Genomic DNA, 21,284 nt, shown 5'->3' with positions numbered 1-21,284 from the left:
TAGAGGGGAGAGGGTTAGAGAGCTGTTTGGGGGATCAGGTATGGACAGGAGGTTTGAAGTGTCAGGTGGGAGAGTAATCTCTACACTAAAGCTAAAAGTAATCTTACAAGCAACCTAATTAACCCATTCACTACCAGGAATAATAGAAGTGTGGTGCACAGCTGCAATTAGCGGCCTTCTAATTACCAAAAAGCAATGGCAAAGTCATAAATGTCTAGTATTTCTGAACAAAGGGGATCTCAGAGAAGCTTTTACAACCATTTGTGCCATGATTGCACAAGCAGTATGTAAATACTTTCAGTGAGAAACCTACGGCCAGATTACAAGTTTTGCGTTATGAGCTGTGCGATGCTAACGTGCAGTTTTTTCTCACCGCTCACTTACCTACAGAGCTGGTATTACGGGTTTTTATAAACCTTGCGTTAAAAGACAAGAAGTGAGCGTTGAGCAAAATTGTGCTCCATACCACACTCCAATACCAGCGCTGCTTAAGTCAGCGGTGAGCTGGTTATACGTGCTCATGCACGATTTCCCCATAGACATCAATGGGGAGAGCCGGCTGAGAAAAAGTCTAACACCTGCAAAAAAGCAGCGTAAATCTCATTAACGCAGCCCCATTGATACCTATGGGGAAACTAAAGTTATGTTTACACCTAACACCCTAACATGAACCCGAGTCTAAACACCCCTAATCTTACACTTATTAACCCCTAATCTGCTGCCCCTGACTTTGCCGACACCTACATTATACTTATTAACCCCTAATCTGCCACTCCGCCACCAACATTATATTTATTAACCCCTAATCTGCTGCCCCCAACATCGCCGATACCTACATTATATTTATTAACCCCTAATCTCCCTCCCCCAATGTCGCCGCAACCTACCTACATTTATTAATCCCTAATCTGCCGCCCCCAACGTCGCCGCAACTATTCTAAATTTATTAACCCCTAAACCTAAGTCTAACCCTAACACCCCCTAACTTAAATATAATTTAAATAAATCTAAATAAAATTACTATCATTAACTAAATTATTCCTATTTAAAACTAAATACTTACCTATAAAATAAACCCTAAACTAGCTACAATATAACTAATAGTTACATTGTAGCTACCTTAGGGTTTATTTTTATTTTACAGGCAAGTTTGTATTTATTTTAACTAGGTAGAATAGTTACTAAATAGTTATTAACTATTTAATAACTACCTAGCTAAAATAAATATAAATTTACCTGTAAAATAAAACCTAAACTAAATTACACTAACACCTAACACTACACTACAATCAAATAACTTACCTAAATTAAATACAATTAAATAATTTAAATTAAATTAAACTAAAACCCACTAAATTACAGAAAATAAAAAACAAATTACAAGATCTTTAAACTAATTACACCTAATCTAATAGCCCTATCAAAATAAAAAGCCCCTCCCAAAATAAAAAACCCTAGTTTAAACTAAACTACCAATAGCCCTTCAAAGGTCCTTTTGCGGGGCATTACCCCAAAGAAATCAACTCTTTTACCTGAAAAAAAATACAAACAACCCCCCCAACAGTAAAACCCACCACCCACAAAACCAACCCCCCAAATAAAAGCCTAATTTAAAAAATATAATCTCCCCATTGCCCTGAAAAGGGCATTTGGATGGGCATTGCCCTTAAAAGGGCATTTAGCTCTATTGCAGCCCAAAGCCCTAACCTAAAAAATAAACCCACCCAATACACCCTTAAACAATCCTAACACTAACCCCCGAAGATTCGCTTACCGGGAGAAGTCTTCATCCAAGCGGCAAGATGTCCTTAACAAAGCCGGCAGAAGTGGTCCTCCAGACGGGCAGAAGTCTTCATCCAGACGGCATCTTCTATCTTCATCCTTCCGACGCGGTGCGGCTCCATCTTCAAGACATCCGGCATAGAGCAACCTCTTCAAAAGACGTCTTCTTCGGAATGAATATCTCTTTAAGTGACGTCATCCAAGATGGCGTCCCTTAGATTCCGATTGGCTGATAGAATTCTATCAGCCAATCGGAATTAAGGTCGAAAAAATCCTATTGACTGATGCAATCAGCCAATAGGATTGAGCTGGCATTCTATTGGCTGTTCCAATCAGCCAATAGAATGCAAGCTCAACTTTAAGGACAATGCCCATCCAAATGCCCATTTCAGGGCAATGGGAAGCTTAGGTTTTTTAGTTAGGCTTTTATTTGGGGGGTTGGTTGTGTGGGTGGTGGGTTTTACTGTTGGGGGGGGGTTGTTTGTATTATTTTGTTTCAGGTAAAAGAGCTGATTTCTTTGGGGCAATGCCCCGCAAAAGGCCCTTTTAAGGTCTATTGGTAGTTTAGTTTAGGCTAGTTTTTTTTTTATTTTGGAGGGCTTTTTTATTTTGATAGTGCTATTAGATTAGGTGTAATTAGTTTAAAGATCTTGTAATTTGTTTTTTATTTTCTGTAATTTTGTGTTTTTTTTTGTGATTTAGCTAATTTAATTTATTTAATTGTAATTAATTTAGGTAAGTTATTTAATTGTAGTGTAGTGTTAGGTGTTAGTGTAACAGGTTAGGTTTTATTTTACAGGTAAATTTGTATTTATTTTAGCTAGCTAGTTATTAAATAGTTAATAACTATTTAGTAACTATTCTACCTAGTTAAAATAAATACAAACTTGCTTGTAAAATAAAAATAAAACCTAAGCTAGCTGCAATGTAACTATTAGTTATATTGTAGCTAGCTTAGGGTTTATTTTACAGGTAAGTATTTAGTTTTAAATAGGAATAATTTAGTTAATGATAGGAATTTTATTTAGATTTATTTAAATTATATTTATATTAGGGGGTGTTAGGGTTAGACTTCTGTTTAAAGGGTTAATAATTTTAGAATAGTGGCGGCGACATTGGGGAAAGCATATTAGGGGTTAATAAATGTAGGTAGGTGGCGATGATGTTGGGGGCAGCAGATAAGTGGTTAATAAATATAATGTAGGTTGCGGCGATGTCCGGAGCGGAAGATTAGGGGTTAATAAGTATAATGTAGGTGGCGGCGATGTTAGGGGTGTCAGATTAGGGGTTAATTATATTTAACTAGTATTTGCGAGGCAGGAGTGCAGCAGTTTAGGGGTTAATATGTTTATTCTTGTGGCGGCGTTGTCCGGAGCGGAAGATTAGGGGTTAATAAATTTATTTTAGTGTTTGCGATGCGGGAGGGCCTCGGTTTAGGGGTTAATAGGTAGTTTATGGGTGTTAGTGTACTTTTTAGCACTTTAGTTATGAGTTTTATACTACAGCATTGTAGTGTAAAACTCATAACTACTGACTTTAGAATGCGGAACGAATCTTGTCGGTATAGGCTGTACCGCTCACTTTTTGGCCTCCTCCTTTACATAAGTCGGTTTGCGGTAAGGCCAAAAAAGTGTGCGGTGCACCTAAACCTGTAAGATTCGTAATACCAGCGGTAGTGAAAAAGCAGTGTTAGGACCTGTTAACACTGCTTTTTCAACTTACCGCAAAACTCGTAATCTAGCCGCTAATTTCTTTATTTGATTTCATTTGACGGTGAAATAGTTGCATGAAATATACCAAAATGGACCTAGATCAATACTTTAGGTTGTCTACTCTTTATATATATATATATATATATATATATATATATATATATATATATATATATGTGTGTAGTTTTGACAGCTAAATAAACAAATAAGGCTCTATTTCTTTTTAAATTGAGTGATAGCAAAAATGCTAAAAATTCTCTGGTATTTTGGACAAGTTTTTCTCTGAAAGTTCCTGTAGTGAAGGGGTTGATACAAAAAAAAATCTTATGTTTGATATATACATATATATATATATCTTTATATGTTTAAGATCCGTAAAAGAATGTACCATGAGGAAATTTAAATGTAAATGTACAAAGCAGAGCTATATGTAAGTTGCTGCTTGCAGTAAACACGTAATTTATTTAAAAGGTACATAACAAAATGAAAATGCCACCTTCTGTTCAGAGCAGACCCACGTCATTCTCAGAAGGTAGCCAGCTGGTACCTGGCATAAAAAAGGTTGAGCACAACTGTGCCAGAGGCTACGTACAGATGTAGGCTTACTAATAATTTAGAGGATACTGCATTGCAAACACATCAGGTACATTTTAGAGGCTGGTTCAATAGATGAGCAGGGAAAGTAATCCAACTGCTCCCTTCTGGACATAACTTAAGTTCCACATTGAATTTAAAAAAAAAAAAAATGCGATTGCTTTTGGATAAGACACTGCCAGTCTAGGTACTATTATTTTGTACTGCAATATTTTCCCTCTACTGTGCTGTCCTCCCTTTGCCTCTTATTTAGGTCCCGTTCCTTCTCCTCTTGTAGTTATCTGTTATTAAAAGGACTTTAACATCAAATTGATATATACTTAGTATATATCATTAATTCAGCACATCATTGCAGAAGGAATGTTTAAAATGATTTAGCTTTGCCAATTTATAAATGATGAGCAGTTAAAAAATATACTCCTTAAAGCCTAGTGGAATGTTTGGGCTCTGATCTAACCAATCACTGTGTAGCATGTTTCAGGGTCACTAAGCTCATCATATTTAAGTATGATGGAGGCACTTCAACCTGTTTGGTGGGGAGTGGAACAAGCACAATTGCCAGAGATATTTTACAACACAACCTGGCAATATAGTCATATGCAAGCAATAGTGTAATAATCATTTGCTGCTTTAACACTAGAGTTTTTTTTGCATTTTTATGTCCCTTTAATTAATTAATTAATTAATTAAAATTAATTACATATGAAAACTTCATAATATGTTGGCTTTATATAACTTAAAGGGACATACAACCCATACATTTTCTTTCATGATTCAAATAGAGCATACACATTTGAACAACTTTCCAATGTACACCTTTTATTAAATTGTATTTGTTCTCTTTGTATCCTTTGTTGAACCACCAATCAGCTGCTAGCCCCAGTAGTGCATTGCTGCTCCTTACCCTACCTAGGTATGCTTTACAAAGGATACCAGGACAATGAAGCATGAAACGCCTTTCCTTGAATCTTAACAGCATGCTTATTTGATTGAGTTGAGCCTTTTTGATATCAGAGATTATTTCTGCAATATATGGATGCAGGGGCCCAGCCAGTTTTAGTAAGTGTGTGTACACTGCTAAATAGTAGTTAATTTTTGTAAGGGACTGTGTCCTCTTTAGGCACTGCACACACAATGGGACAACCAATGCTTATTGCTCCATGACTGCATCTATGGTACCACTCTAATAGTATATTATTTCATTCTTTATGCTGTTTAGATTCTCCTTCCATTTTGGAATGTTATTATTTTATCATTACTTATATTTTTTCTGATAGTTTTTATGGTTGTTGGAATAAACGTAAAATTTTAATATAACCTGTGAGATAGTCCCTCACTGCTACATATTTTCAAGTGAGTGAGTGCTCTGCATGTGCCCTTGTTCTCTTTCCTTCCTCTTTGTTCAAGAATCATTGAATAAATGTAAATTAAATGAGTTATTGCAGAGCTGGTGGACATTATGAAATGAATTCAAATGTGATTATCCCATGTGATATTCTTTTCCAGGAAACTCCCATTAAATAGAATGAAGCCCATGGTTAACATAATAATTTGTATTCATAAGGTTACAAAACAAAGTGACTACCTTGGCTTTATTGACTTATTAACGATTACTGTTCTGGTTAAAAATAATCTTTAATGGGGGGGCGTGTCCAAGCAGCGACTGGGAACGGTCGCACTTTCTTAATGCTCCAGCCGATTGCCTAATAACCCGCCAGTTTGGGGTACTTTTTACAGCGACTTACAGCACAATACGATTGGCACTGTTGATGCAGTGGTCTGTTTGAAGAAAACCGGATAGTTCTCTGTATTTGTGACGCCGGAACATAGGAACGGACAGTAAAGCCTGGAGTGGCGGCTCAGGACAGGCAGCGCTACCCCCCTCGGTTTCCCGAGGGTCATTGTCAGGGCTGGAGATCAAATATTACTCTCTCACTCCTATTCAGCTTCTTTGAACAAGCAAAGAGACCTAGAGAAAAGAAATTTCGAGTCTACAAAGAAATCTAATACTGCGTAGCAAATATGGCTGCCACAGTGGAAACTACTTATGAGAAACGCATCGACGCCATTATGATGAGACTGGAGCATTGCTTTATGGACTTAATGCATAGAGCTCCTTGGGACTTTTTCACACAATCACACTTGGCATACTTCGACTTAGGGAGCAGAGCAAAAGCTAAAGAAGACAAGGCTGTGGAGGTCGGAGCTGCGGCCAAGGGCGCTCCCGCGGTTTCCCCTCTACAAAGCAATAAGGAAATAATAGTGAGAACTGTGTCGTCTTCCCTGAGGTCATACCGAAAAAAGATGCCCCGACAAACTAATAAACTACAAATGACTGATCAGCTACAGGGGAGTCCTGTGCGTAGAGTCCCTCTCAGGGCTGACACAACGTATAAGGACAGTGATGGCGTCGGCACAAACTGGATAATAGCTGCTAACCAAACCAAGAAGCTCAGTTCCCGTGGTCAAGCTGTCCCGCGGCATGAATTCGAAGCACTCCTCCAACAGGGAAATGGAGGCAAACCCAGGTCCGTAGCATACACTGACAACTTCTTGCCTCTCACGGATGCGGCTCAAATTTGGCAGATGGACATGTTTTGCAACTCTGGAAGAAAAGCCTCTAACAGACAGTCTATAATGCACAAATACTGGGACAAATTAAGGCCAGCTTGATAAATCAGTGGTATCGTTAAAGCAGTTGTATATTGTTGGTTTGAGTGGGTTTTAAACTTGTTTCCCTATGTTTATAATTAAGTGATAATGTTAGGTGTATCATTTATATTTGTTATCCCAGCAGACTATTTGCAGCACTCTGTAGCACGCTAGTAGTGAGCCTTTATGGAAAACTTTGCGCTTTTGACACTATGGAGGTATAGCGAATGTATTCATGCCCTTCAACACCTAAAAGTGTTTCCTATGGGGTTTAGGGGGGGCCCCGGGGGGGACACACATATGTAATTGAAAAAGGGATATTGATGCAGACGCGGTCTCAGATATCGGTAAGAAAAGGTGTAAAATAAGGTATAGCAATATCAACACCCCTCTGGTGGTCTACGGCCGGGACTGCTGCCGGGTGTTCATAACATTAATCAATTTCATCAAATTGTGTTATACCCAAAATAAAACTCTTTGAATAGTTTCATAGTTAATATTACACCACAACCAATTGAAAGTGTATATGGATAACCACTCAGGCTTAATAAGGTGGGTTAGGTTGGCTGGGATATTAGTTATGAGCAGATGCACTGTTTTCAAATTTGTTATGCATTTCTCTAGTTAGACCATGAGATTGGTTAATTGTTCTCTTTCTTTTAATTTTTGTTTTAGTATAGTGAGTTAAATGCTAACAAAGCATCCAGTCCTGACCGTTGCACCTTTATAAACATGTGATAGAAACAATCAGATTTATGATGTCTTTAAATATGGTGCAAGGCGGTAAATTGTAGATTCTCCTACCTATCACAAGTCTGTTAATAGCCCCGAATATCATTTTTGCATGGATACAGGCCCAAGAGAGGCCTACATTTTAGTTACAGGGGGCCAATGAAAGAGAGCTATTGTTTTTGATGTATAGCTATAGTCAGCTCTATGATAAATACTCTGCGGGTTTGTATGTATCATTTAAGATATGTTACCATTACTTTAGCTATCTCTCAAAACAAGGAAAGAAATGGATGTTTTGGTTTCTAATTATCATTACATGAACAGATGTCTGAGTTATGCTATCCTGTAACTTTATCGATTTATATCATGTACAACCGCTTAATGATTTGTATGTCTTACTGACTTTAATAAAGCTCTTTTGAAAATAAAAAAAAAAAAAATAATCTTTAATACTTATAGATAAGAATCATTACATCATTAGGCCACCTTATTGCTCAACATATTCAAAATTCACTCTAATCCGTTACTATGGTAACAATCCCTGGGCTGTTGTAGTTTTGTGATACGGTGTTGTATAAAGTATTTTTGTGCTATAAATATCAGTGAAGTAGTAATGCTCAGCATGGTCGTACTTTGGAACATTGCAACTCTGATAGCTTTCATGCTGATGAAAGAGAGTGTGATTTTAATACAAATGTCTGTTTCCCTTCGCTGTCATTCACCTGATTGCTGGTACACTGTGGCGTCATTATGTAGTAATCAGCGCAACCTGCAATTTTAATCACAGGTCACTAGAATAACAGGTTAGATGTTGAATGGCAAATAATTTATTCTGGTACTTTCAATTCCTTCCTCCCTGAATTAAGTATATTGTTCATAGTGAGAACAGCAGGCATCCAAATAGTGCTCTTTTGTGTCATTTCTGAACTTGCTAATAAAATATTACTTCTTAATTTAGCATGAAGATGGGGAATAAATACAGAGGAAATTAGGTTGAGATACTTAAGGGATTTATGTAAATCATTTTCTTGTGTAAAGATTTGTTTTCTTCTCAGGTTTACTTAAAGGGACAGTATACACAAGAATTTTTGTTGTTTAAAAAGATACATAATTCCTTTATTACCCATTCCCCAGTTTTGTATAACCAACACTGTTATATTAATATATGTTTTACCTCTGTGATTACCTTGTATCTAAGCCTCTGCAGACTGCCCCCTTATCTCAGTGCTTTTGACAGTCATGCAGTTTAGTCAATCAGTGCAGACTCCTAAATAACTCCACGGGAGTGAGCACAATGTTATCTATATAACACACATGAACTAGTACTCTCTAACTGTAAAAATTTTTTCAAAATGCTCTGAGCTAAGGGGCGGTTTTCAACGGTTTAGAAATCAGTTTGTGCCTAGCTAGGCTTAGCTTTTCAAAAATACCACCAAGGGAACAAAGCAAATTTAATGATAAAAGTCAATTGGAAAGTTGTTTAAAATTGCATGCCCTACCTGAATCATGAAAGTTTAATTTTGGCTAGACTGTCCCTTTAACCTAAAGCCCAGGGCCAAAATATGACCCCCAAGTATTTATTATGAAACCCACTTGTTATATATTTGCATAGTATATATCAGAATTTAAGGACTGTGTTGCAAAAGATCTGCCTACAAATTAAAGAAATTCAAATTGTAATTTTGTTAGCAAAAATGTGTTATGCTTTGCATTCCAGGGAAACATCCCTTGAAGAGGCTTTTCAGTATTGTTTATAAATATACTGTGACTAGTTAGGAGCAGAAATAAGCAAGTCTGCAGTATTCAAGCAATAAATGTATGCAGCATGTGGCAGCCTGGCTTGAACCAATGGGAGGAACACAGTTAAAGGGACAGTTTAGTCCAAAACAAAACATTCACTATTCAGATAGGGCATGTCATTTTAAACAATTTTTCAATTTACTTCAATCACCAATTTTGCTTTGTTCCCTTGGTATTCTTAGTTGAAATCTAAACCTAGGAGGTTCATATGCTAATTTCTAAGCCCTTGAAGGCCGCCTGTTAGCTCAGGGCATTTTGACATATTTGCACCACTAGAGGGTGTTAGTTCACATGTTTCATATAGATAACATTGTGCTCATGCACATGGAGTTCCTAGGAGCCAGCACTGATTGGCTAAAATGCAAGTCTGTCAAAAGAACTGAAATAAGGGGGCAGTTTGCAGAGACTTAGATACAAGATAATCACAAAGGTTAAAGGTGTATTAATATAACTGTGTTGATTATGCAAATCTAGGGAATGGGTTATAAAGGGATTATCTATCTTTTAAAACAATAAATATTCTGATGTAGACAGTCCCTTTAAAGGGCAGTTATGGTTGATAAATTTCATTCTCTAATTTGTTAAAGCATATAATATAGACTTAAAGGTTCAGGGGCCCTTGTCTTAAAATAACATGCTCTAATGAGTTAAAGCATGACATTTTTACTACAATGGCCCATTAAGTTTTACATTTAACAAGTTTTATCTATTATACATAATTAAATATATAGGGGTCAATTTACCAAATGTCGGGCGGACATGATTCATTATAGTGAACCATGTCCGCCCGAAATTGTTAAATGCCAACAGCATACGCTGTCGGCATTTAAATTGCACCAGCATTTCTTGTGAAATGCTTGTGCAATGCCGCTCCCTGCACATTCGCGGGCAAACGGCCGCTAGCAGGGGTGTCAATCATCTGTATCGGATTGGTATGATTTCAGTCCGCCACCTAAAAGGTGGCAGACAAGTTAGGGAGCATCGATCTTACGACTTCTTAACTGTCGTTTCCGGCAAACCGGAAACTACAGGGTCGGATAAAGCAGCACCTGCCTATTATTAAATCCGCCCCTTTATGTGAAATTAAAGGGCATGATACTCAAGCATGTACTGTGTTCCAGCTATAAAAGAGGATTCTGTGCTGCTGGAGTTGTCCCTGTCAACAATAGCTCAAAGCATACCTAGGTATCAGCTGCTCTTTCTGTTAGTTTCATGCACACAATATATAACTTTTACCCTTTTTCATGCACACAATATATAACTGCTGCTTTTTCATGTACATGCTACAAACATTTTGAGTATAATATTCTTTTACAATTTGAGGTTAATGTCCCTTTAACTAAATGTTGTTTATTAGCCCTGTCTCAAAAAAGAAACAAAGAAAGAGTCTACCCCAAGGTGAAAAGGTTGGTTACTGCTGGTATATCCAGCATAGCTTTGGCAGTGACTCACTTTACTCCGTCGCCCACATAATACTGTACATGCCCCCTCTGTGATAGCTTTTACTAGAAGCATGTTTGCTAATATAAATGTGTATTACAAAAAACTCTTCTACTCAAAGCTGAAATGTACTGATGCACATTTACATTTTGTTACTAAGTAACTTTCATAAATATTACACGTTAACCTTTAAGCTTTCAAAATTACTTTATTTTCTTTATTGCAATAAGTGTAAATTTATCATTGAAATTAATGAATTTGGAAAATATTGGGTCTGTAGTGTGTATATTTTTTAGTCATATTGTGTCAGAAACACCAAAGCAGAGACAAGCAGTCGGTAGGACTGACTTTAAAAAGTAATTTCCCAAGTTGTCTATATTCATTAACTTATTAATGTATTTTTGGGTTTAAACAGCTGCGGGTAGCACAAAGCCGCATTGACTTTTTGGAACAGTCCATGGTAGAGCGTTCAATTGTGAGCCGCCAAGAGGCAGTGATTTGTGATCTAGAAAACAAGCTGGAGTTTCAGAAAGCTCAGATTAAGAGGTTTGAGGTAAGTGTCTGCATTTTGATTGTGTAAATGACTGTTTCTGTAGATCTTGGATGTTCAAATTAGGAACTTATTTATATAGTTTCTAAAAGACTCATTGTTTCAATATATTATTTTCTCATTCAATGACACACAGGGGACACTGAAAAATGCTCAGCATTTTTAAAGGGACAGTGTATTCAGACAAGCAGCAGATAAGAGTTTATTGTGTTTAAAGCTCATGCAGGTACATCCTTTAAAAAGGACTGGGCTCCGTACCATCATCCACTTGGAGGTTGATTTCTTATGATGCCTCTTGTTTACTTAGCTTTTGTATAGTCATTACTACAGTATTACAAGTTTTAGCATAGCTGGAGGTTTCAACAGGGAAAACAGCTATTTTACATGACAAAATAAAGGTAAATGAGTTATTTGTAAACAATTACATTGACAGTACACAACTATTCATTTAAGTCTGCTCTTATACAAGTTTACACAAGGGATCAAAAGTTGTACAATATGATATCTTTGTATTACTTGTTATATGAAAAGACACAGAGATCACAAGCCTGAATCGCTAGGGGAAGGCATGGCCGGATTGGCCTACCAGGATACCAGGAGATTTCCCGGTGGGCTGCAGCAACTGGGGCTGGAAAGCTACAAATTAAAGGGGTGATTAATGGATGCAATTGGGTTTTAGGGTGCATATATAATATCAATCTGGCATTTTTATTTAATGCAAAGTAATATAATTTAATTCTGAAAAAAATATTGGGGAAGGAGTATCCCAGTAATCCCCCTTGAGAGAAATGGGGCCTGTGCATTCTACTGACTCAACAGAAAATAGGGCTGGTCTTCATATTTTTCCAGGGCTGCTTTTTATTCCCAGTCCAGCCCTGGGGGAAGGAGAGCAAAGAAATTAAAAAAGCAAATAAGATGAGAGATTTAGGGAAAAGCACAGCACGGAAGTGACTCACAGTGTGAGAGAAAAGAAACAGAGCCCCCTGGAAAGATTCCTAGAGAGAAAATGAGAGCAAGCTACAGAGGGAAAGCAGCAAGATATCAGCATATTATAGTATATAGGACACATTGCTAATAGAATTATTATTTTTTTAAAAAGAGACAAGATTTTGCAAGGCACTATACAGGGGTAAATAAATACACAGGACTAGCACAATACATTTTAAACAAACAAGCAATGGGGAGGAGCAAACGTCATTAGTAAATACTTATTTATGTATTATTTTTACAGTCAGGAAGTACTAGAAGTGAAAATACATCCTGCAATGATTAATGTTTGTACCAGGGCTAAGAGGATTGGGGCTGAGTTAAGAAGCTCCATTGTTGGAGTTGCGAGTGTTCGATGGATGGAGGCGGTGTTGGTGGAGGTTGAGTCACATGATTTCAGGGGGTGGGCCTGGTTGTGTCATGGCAGAGTTAGGCGGTCTCCAGGTATGGACTGATAATCCAGGAATATGGATAAACAGACAACAGTGGGAAGGGAATTTTCTTTTATTAGCCCAGTGAGTGCCTTCACACAATGGAGTTCAGGCTAAAAGATTGGGTGCTTTTACATCCAGTTGCACCCTGGGAAATCTGCCACTGACTACATCTAAACAAACTCTAAGGCCAACGATCTGGCAATTTCAAATTTAATGATTTGGAGCAAGAGAAAGGGAAGCCTGTGAGAAGACTCTAGGTTGGTCTAAAAATAAAGTAAACTTTATACTAATTTCTCTCTTTTTCGTATTGATAAAATGTGTTGTTCAGTTATATTTACAGGACAAACTGTATAAACATACAGAAGTGTTGGTATTTATAGAGAGAAAAAGAATATTAAAGTTGAAAAATAATATATAAGGAAAAATAAGTGCATTGTATATTCTTGTGATCACAACAGAGTCAAACCAAACAGTCACAGGAAGCAGAAGCAGAATCCAGAAGAGTAGTCAGGGAAATCCAAGGTCAGAACCAATCGGGCAACAAACAAGGGGAAATTGGCAAGCAGAAGAATAGTCAAAGGAGGTCCAGGTCACAAGCCAAAGTTTGATATACAAATATGTAGCACAAAACATACCCAGAGATAAACTCAATACAAGGGCGATTAAATATAGAAACTGAATAGCATTTAAAGGAAAAAGTGCTCCAAAGGTGATGCTGGGCATCACAGGTGATCCGAGATGGAGCATTCTGGCATCAAAATAGTGTCATGGCAACCTGGAGTCATAGCATAACTAGTGCAATCTGTTACCTAGAATATCACAAAGTAATAACAAATGTATCTAAATAATACAAAACAGTCAGTCCGTATAACAGGAAACCAGAGCCGTTCTCCAAGATGGCATCCTGGCAGTGGTAAATCTGTAAAGAACAAGGAGATATTCCTGGTGAAGTGCATAAAAACAAATGGGCCAAGACCCGCACACATAGAACTACTCACAGGATTACTGATTTTTTTAGTCATTGAGAGCAATAATGGTTTTTAGGATGTAGATATCCAGAGTAGAATTCTGAGCACTCTTCGCCAATGTGACTTTTCCTAGTGCTTGATGATGATGTCACAGTGGTCTGCGATACACACAGATAGAGCCGGAACCTTTCCTCACGCTGACCGCCAATGCGATCTATCCTGGCAGCCACTCCAGCCGTTACTAGGGAGGCACCTGATGTTAGCAGTCTCCAAAAATAGCATTCTACAGATGCTCTCAAAAGCTAAAAGTAGTAGCTTAAAAGTGACTTTAGTGTCTTGAAATACACCAACAATAGGAATAGGGTAAAATAGTAAAAGTTTTATTTAAAATACACAACAAAATAGAGCAACGTAAACGACTTGCAGCCAATCAAATTGAATGTAACATTTAAAGGGATGTTTTACAGCGAGTGTTTCAATTACATATGTCTCAAAAACATCTATAGAAGAGAGTAGCTTTTTTAAATACAATGCATAGGGTACATTGCAAATACGATTACAGTATAGAAATGTAAAAATATATACAAATTTAATTAAAATCATTTAAAAAACTAATTTCTTGAAAAAAATATTTATAAGGACAAGATAAAGATATTACGAACATAACTGGTAAACATATAATGCAATTTTTGTGATATATTTAGTACAGAAGACCAAAAAAGAGAGAAAACCCTAAATTAAATTTATAGAAGACAAAAAAAAGAGAAAAACTTTGAATAGAAATATGTTATATTGTGTTATGTAAGTGTTTACTGAAGTGTTTAACTATATAAATCCAGCTATAAAAAGAAATACTCCATATTGACGCTGGTTGAGTGATAAATGTGTGATATTTGCGATATACCCTATGCATTGTATTTAAAAAAGCTACTCTCTTCTATAGTAGATGTTTTTTGAGACATATGTAATTGAAACTCTTGCTGTAAAACTATCCCTTTAAATGTTAAATTCAATTTGATTGGTTGCAAGCCATTTAAATAGAGGTGTCTAACATTGTGTTATTTAGAGCTTTATAAAGGCCTTGAAGGGGATGAAACGCGTTGCTCTATTTTGTTGTATATTTTAAATAAAACTTTTACTATTTTACCCTATTCCTGTTGTTGGTGTATTTAGACACTAAAGTCACTTTTAAGCTACTCCTTTTAGCTTTTGAGAGCGTCTGTAGTATGCTATTTTTGGAGACTGCTAAGTGATTTTAACACCTTTAACATCACGACCCTCCCTAGTAATGGCTGGAGCAGCTGCCAGGAGAGATCACATTGGCGGTCAGCGTGATGAAAAGTTCCGGCTCTATCTGTGTGTATTGCAGACCACTGTGACATCATCAGTAAGCACTAGGAAAAGTCGCATTGGCGAGGAGTGATCAGATTTCTACTCCTAATATCTACATCCTGAGAACCATTATTGCTCTCAATGCCTAAAAGATCAGTAATACTGTGAGTAGTTCTATGTGTGCGGGTGTAAGCCCTTTTGTTCGTACGAACTTCTCCAGGAATATCTCCTTGTCCTTTAAAGATTTACCACTGCCAGGATGTCATCTTGGAGAACGGCTCCGGTTTCCTGTTATACGGACTGTGTTTTGTATTATTTAGATACATTTGTTATTACTTTGTGAAATTTTGTGATATTCTGGGAAACAGATTGCACTAGTTACTCATTGTATCTTTTTTGTCCACTTCATCTTTTTTGTTAGCTTCACTTTGAACATATATTTTTAGTTTGTATCTAAATAAGTTTATCATTAAATTTCTTTAGTGATTTAGAAACAGATATATATCTATAATATATAAGATTTTTTTCTTTACATTGCCTTTAGCCTTGTATGGGCGCAGTAGTGTTTTGTATAGCTTTACTAATTTGAAGTATACATCCCTTTTTCTATAATTTGTTAAACTCTTAGTGGAGAGTTAATTACTACTTCTTGAAGGTTATAGCTCTAGTGCTTTCCATTTCCCATCCTTTTTTTATAAAGAAAATAAGATAATAGAAGTAAGCTGGAGAGATGTTTACATTGTATGCTAGAATTATTTAATGAAAGCTTCATTTTGACTTTGTTGTTATTTTAAATCTGTGGAAAGAGAGTATGGTTAACAGCAGGCAGACATAAGCTGGTTATAAAGTATGCTCATATCTAATAGGTTGCATATAAAGCATGTTTATATGTAATTGGCTGCATATAAAACATGCTCATAAGTAATAGGTTGCATATAATTCATGCTCATATCTTATAGGCTGCAAAAAAGAATGTGTATATGTAATAGGCTGCATAAAAGCATGCTTATATGTAATAGACTGCATATAAATCATGCTTATATCTTATAAGCTGCATATAAAACATATTTATATACAATAGGCTGCATATACAGCATGCTTACATCTAATAGGTTGCCTAAAAAGCATACTTATATACAATAGGCTGCATATAAAGCATGCTTATATTTAATAGTCTGCATATAAAGAGTACTTATATACAGTAGGCTACACATAAAGCATACTCATATCTAATAGGCTGCATATACAGCACGCTTACATCTAATAGGTTGCCTATAAAGCATACTTATATACAATAGGCTGCATATAAAGCATGCTTATATCTAATAGTCTGCATATAAAGAGTGCTTATATACAGAAGGCTACACATAAAGCATGCTCATATCTAATAGGCTGCATGTAAAGCATGTTTATAACTAATAGGCTGCCTATAAAGCATACTTATATATAATAGGCTGCATATAAAGCATGCTTATATCTAATAGTCTGCATATAAAGAGTACTTATATACAGTAGGCTACACATAAAGCATGCTCATATCTAATAGGCTGCATATAAAGCATGCTTATATCTAATAGGCTGCATGTAAAGCATACTTATATCTAATAGGCTGCATGTAAAGCATTCTTATATCTAATAGGCTGCATATGAATCATGTTTATATCTAATAGACTGCATATAGATCATGCTTATATCTAATAGGCTGTATATAAAGCATGCTTATATCTAATAGGCTGCATGTAAAGCATACTTATATCTAATAGGCTGCATGTAAAGCATTCTTATATCTAATAGGCTGCATATGAATCATGTTTATATCTAATAGACTGCATATAGATCATGCTTATATCTAATAGGCTGCATATACAGCATTTTTATACACAATAGGCTGCATATAAATCATGCTTATATCTAATAGGCTGCATATAAATCATGCTTATATCTAATAGGCTACATATACAGCATGACTATACACATGCTGCATATAAATCATACTTATATCTAATAGGCTGCATATTCATTGTGGTCAAAGTTCAAGCATATTGGCTCTATGAACGATCACTGTGTATATAGACAATGGCGAAATATATGCACTAAACAAATAAAATTGGCCTAGGCCCAATATTTCTGTGAAAGTCTGAACAATAACATATCAAACTCTAGAAAGTTTTGGAAAGTCATAAATAACTTACAGACTCCCAATCCACTCCCAACCCTCTACTGTCAAAGTGGACAACCAAACCCTGCAACTCCCCTTAGAAGTAGCAAATGCCTTTAACAATTATTTTGTCGGATGCTCCACCACCCTGATTGACAAACCAATAAATGACACACATTCTGAAACTACAAATGTGGATCAGGCCCCACTAAATCTGCAAAGACCCAATATAGAGAAGTTAAATTTTAGACCTGTATCCAGCAATGTCATTAAGAAACACCTTAATAATCTAAAAATGAAAAACCAGTCTGGACCTGATCAAATCCCAGCAATGATGTTGAAGCTCAGTGCCCAGGCAATTGCTAAACCTGTCACAACCCTAATTAACGAATCCTTGGTGTCTGGATACATACCCAAACTTTGGAAGACTGAAAGAGTAATGCCTATCCATAAAAAAGTGGTGAGATAACCTTGGTTTCTAACTAACGCCCAATATCATTGCTCCCAGTATTGTCAAAAATCTAAGAAAAATGCGTCCATACGCAACTATGTGAGTATTACCAGTAATATTACTATCTGACCCCTGATCAATCAGGTTTTCGCCCGAATCACTCCACTACAACTGCCCTCCTAAAAGTTTGTAACGACATCAAAACTGGCATGGAACAAGGAGACCTAACTTGAGCTATTTTCCTTGATTTTGCAAAGGCCTTTGACACAGTAGACCATGATATTCTACTGCTCAAACTAAAAAACTCAGGTATTGGTGATCGTCCGCTAACCTGGTTTCGATCATATGTATCGGATCGATCACAATATGTCTCCATTTCTGACAGCAACTCCCTCCCAGTCACGTGTGGTGTTCCCCAAGGTTCCATTCTCGGCCCCCTACTATTCACATTATTTATAAATGATCTTCCTAATGTCTGCAAATCCTCAACTGTACACATGTACGCAGATGACACTGTAATCTATGCAAACAAACCCGATCTGCTGCAGCTTGAGGCATTGCTCCAAACCAGTTCACAGAGGTAGAAAAGGGGATCTCAAAAAACAAACTCTTCCTAAACACTGACAAAACTGTCACAATGATCTTTGGAATGGTACCTAAATTATACAAACTACAAAATTCCTACTCTATGCATCAAAACAAAATCAAATTGCACACTGACCGCAGTCCACTCTTTCAAATACTTAGGTATGTTGTTAGACCCCAATCTATCTTTTGGCATCCACATAGAAAAACTTGCATCTAAACTCTATCCAAAACTAGGTGCCCTGTACAGAAACAAATCCTGCCTAAACCCTACAGTAAAGGAAAAGATTGTACAGCAAATGCTGATGCCAATCATTGATTATGGGGATGTAGTATATGCAACTGCACTGCAAACTCACCTTAATAAACTTAATGTATTGTATAACTCGTTCTGCCGCTTTGTGCTACATTGTAATTACAGAACCCACCATTGTGACATGCTAAAAGAACTAAACTGGCTGTCGCTGGAATCCAGACGCACCCTCCATCTTTCCTGCCTTGTGTTTAAGAGCTTTTCTGGGAAGCTTCCACCCTACCTGAGCAGAATGCTCTCTCCAGCTGTTCCCACCTCCTATAACCTCTGATCCAGTACCAGCACATTATTTAGTTTGCCTCAATACAAAAAGAAAGCAGCTCGATCCTCCTTTTCCTACAGAGCACCACATTTATGGAACAACCTCCTGCACACTTTTAAACCCTCCCCAAGCTTAACATCCTTTAAGAGATTCCTCTCTACATATCTCAAAACAGAATGCACTTGTCATGGTTGATTATATAGTTCTTACCTGTTCTATATTAAATTTTGTATATATTGTGTATTAATATTGTTTTTGTATTTTATTGTACCCTATTGTATCAATGCAATGTTTTGTGGACCCAGGACATACTTGAAAACGAGAGAAATCTCAATTTATCCTTCCTGGTAAAATATTTTGTAAATAAATAAATTTGAAGCATTCTTTTAGTATAGGCTGCATATAAATCATGCTTATATCTAATAGGCTGTATATACAGCATGCTTATATCTAATAGGCTGCATATAAATCATGCTTATATCTAATAGGCTGGATATAAAGCATGATTATATCTAATAGGCTGCATATAAAGCATTATTTTAGTATAGGCTGCATATAAATCATGCTTATATATAATAGGCTGTATATACAGCATGCTTATATCTAATAGGCTGTATATACAGCATGCTGCTATACAATAGGCTGCATGTAAAGCATGCTTATATACAATAGGCCGCATATACAGCATGCTAATACACAATATGCTGCATATGAATCAGGCTTAGATCTAATAGGCTGTATATACAGCATGCTAATACACAATATGCTGTATATGAATCAGGCTTAGATCTAATAGGCTGCATATACAGCATGCTAATACACAATATGCTGCGTATGAATCAGGCTTAGATCTAATAGGCTGCATATACAGCATGCTAATACACAATATGCTGCGTATGAATCAGGCTTAGATCTAATAGGCTCCATATACAGCATGCTAATGCACAATATACTGCATATGAAACAGGCTTAGATCTAATAGGCTGCATATACAGCATGCTAATACACAATATGCTGCGTATGAATCAGGCTTAGATCTAATAGGCTGCATATACAGCATGCTAATACACAATATGCTGCGTATGAATCAGGCTTAGATCTAATAGGCTGCATATACAGCATGCTAATACACAATATGCTGCGTATGAATCAGGCTTAGATCTAATAGGCTGCATATACAGCATGCTTAAATACAGTAGGCTGCATATAACAGAAACAAGGGGCATCAAGCTCCATAAGGAACTTGATAAATTGACCCCTAGGGGTTAATCTTCCCTTTATTGGGGAGTTTTTCCTCTTTAGGCTAATTTTGTTGAAATACTTTATTAGTATGTGTGTGGCTTATGTTTTATACAGGGATTTATGTATAAACTTAAAATGTGGCAGTTGGTTATCTTTGCTTGCTAAGCTAGAACAGGCTAACTGACAGACTGCTTGAGTTTTAAACCAGCTGCTGCTACTTGCATCTTATGTTGTAGGCAGAGGGGAAACTTGCGCCTTTTACTTGCTGCATAGTTTCCTCTCTCTGCTGTCGGATATTCATGGAGCAGAGCGGCGTCATCAAATTTCAGTCTCTTCAGTGTCGATCCACTATATGATCTGTTTAGAGACTTCTGGCATCCCTCATAAGGGTTTTTTCTACTGCAAGACAAGAAGAACAGACTCAAAGGACGTCAAAATAATTTTTGTTCCTTTCGTAACTTCAAAGGTCAAAAGTCTTCCTCTCCCTCTTCCAAGCAGGAACAGTCCAACAGGCCCATTTATCAAAGGGCTTGCGGACCTGATCCGACACTGCGGATCAGGTCCGCAAGACCTCGCTAAATGCGGAGAGCAATACGCTCTCCGCATTTAACATTGCACCAGCAGCTCACAAGAGCTGCTGGTGCAACGCCGCCCCCTGCTGACTCGCGGCCAATCGGCCGCCAGCAGGGAGCTGTCAATCAACCCGATCGTATTCGATCGGGTTGATGTCCGGCGATTCCTGTCCGCCTGTTCAGAGCAGGCGGACAGGGTTATGGAGCAGCGGTCTTTAGACCGCTGCTTCATAAGTTGTGTTTCTGGCGAGTCTGAAGACTCGCCAGAAACACGGCCCTTCAAGCTCCGTACGGAGCTTGATAAATGGGCCTGTATGTATTCTTGGAAGCCCTATCAGTCTTGGAATAAGGGAAACAATCAAAGAAACCCTCAGCTAGTCTGCTAAGTCATCATGAAGGGTCGGCACCCAGTCCAAGATCATATCAAGAAGGGGGGAAGACTTTTCGTGTTTGGTAAAGCGTTATTATATATAATGCTCTTTGCCTTTAAGAGGTGTGTTTCCAAACCAACCTATAAAGCCTGACAGGAACTGCTATACCACGCTTGGTACTGAAGTTGTGTCTGCATTTACCCAGCTCCCACCTAACCCTTACTATTTTGTGGGATTTTGTTCTTTATTTACTTTTCCCCTTATTCCACTTTGGGGATAATCTTTTACTCATTATCATCATTGAGCTTTGGAGTTTGATTCTTACTTTTGTGGAATCTCTTTGTTTG

General features: G+C 37.1%; 1 protein-coding gene across 1 annotated transcript in view; it reads left to right on the top strand.

Moving 5' to 3' along the window:
- Nucleotides 1-21,284, top strand: part of MYO18B (myosin XVIIIB) — a 1,229,288-nt gene that overhangs the window by 966,190 nt on the left and 241,814 nt on the right. Inside the window, exon 39 of the mRNA XM_053702090.1 lies at nt 11,128-11,265. Within this exon, the coding sequence (XP_053558065.1) occupies nt 11,128-11,265 (138 nt within the window). The remainder of the gene's footprint in view (nt 1-11,127; nt 11,266-21,284) is intronic.

Source organism: Bombina bombina, chromosome 2, assembly GCF_027579735.1.
Source record: "Bombina bombina isolate aBomBom1 chromosome 2, aBomBom1.pri, whole genome shotgun sequence".
Classification (NCBI taxonomy): Eukaryota; Metazoa; Chordata; class Amphibia; order Anura; family Bombinatoridae; genus Bombina; species Bombina bombina.
This window is presented reverse-complemented; position numbering and strand designations above follow the sequence as displayed.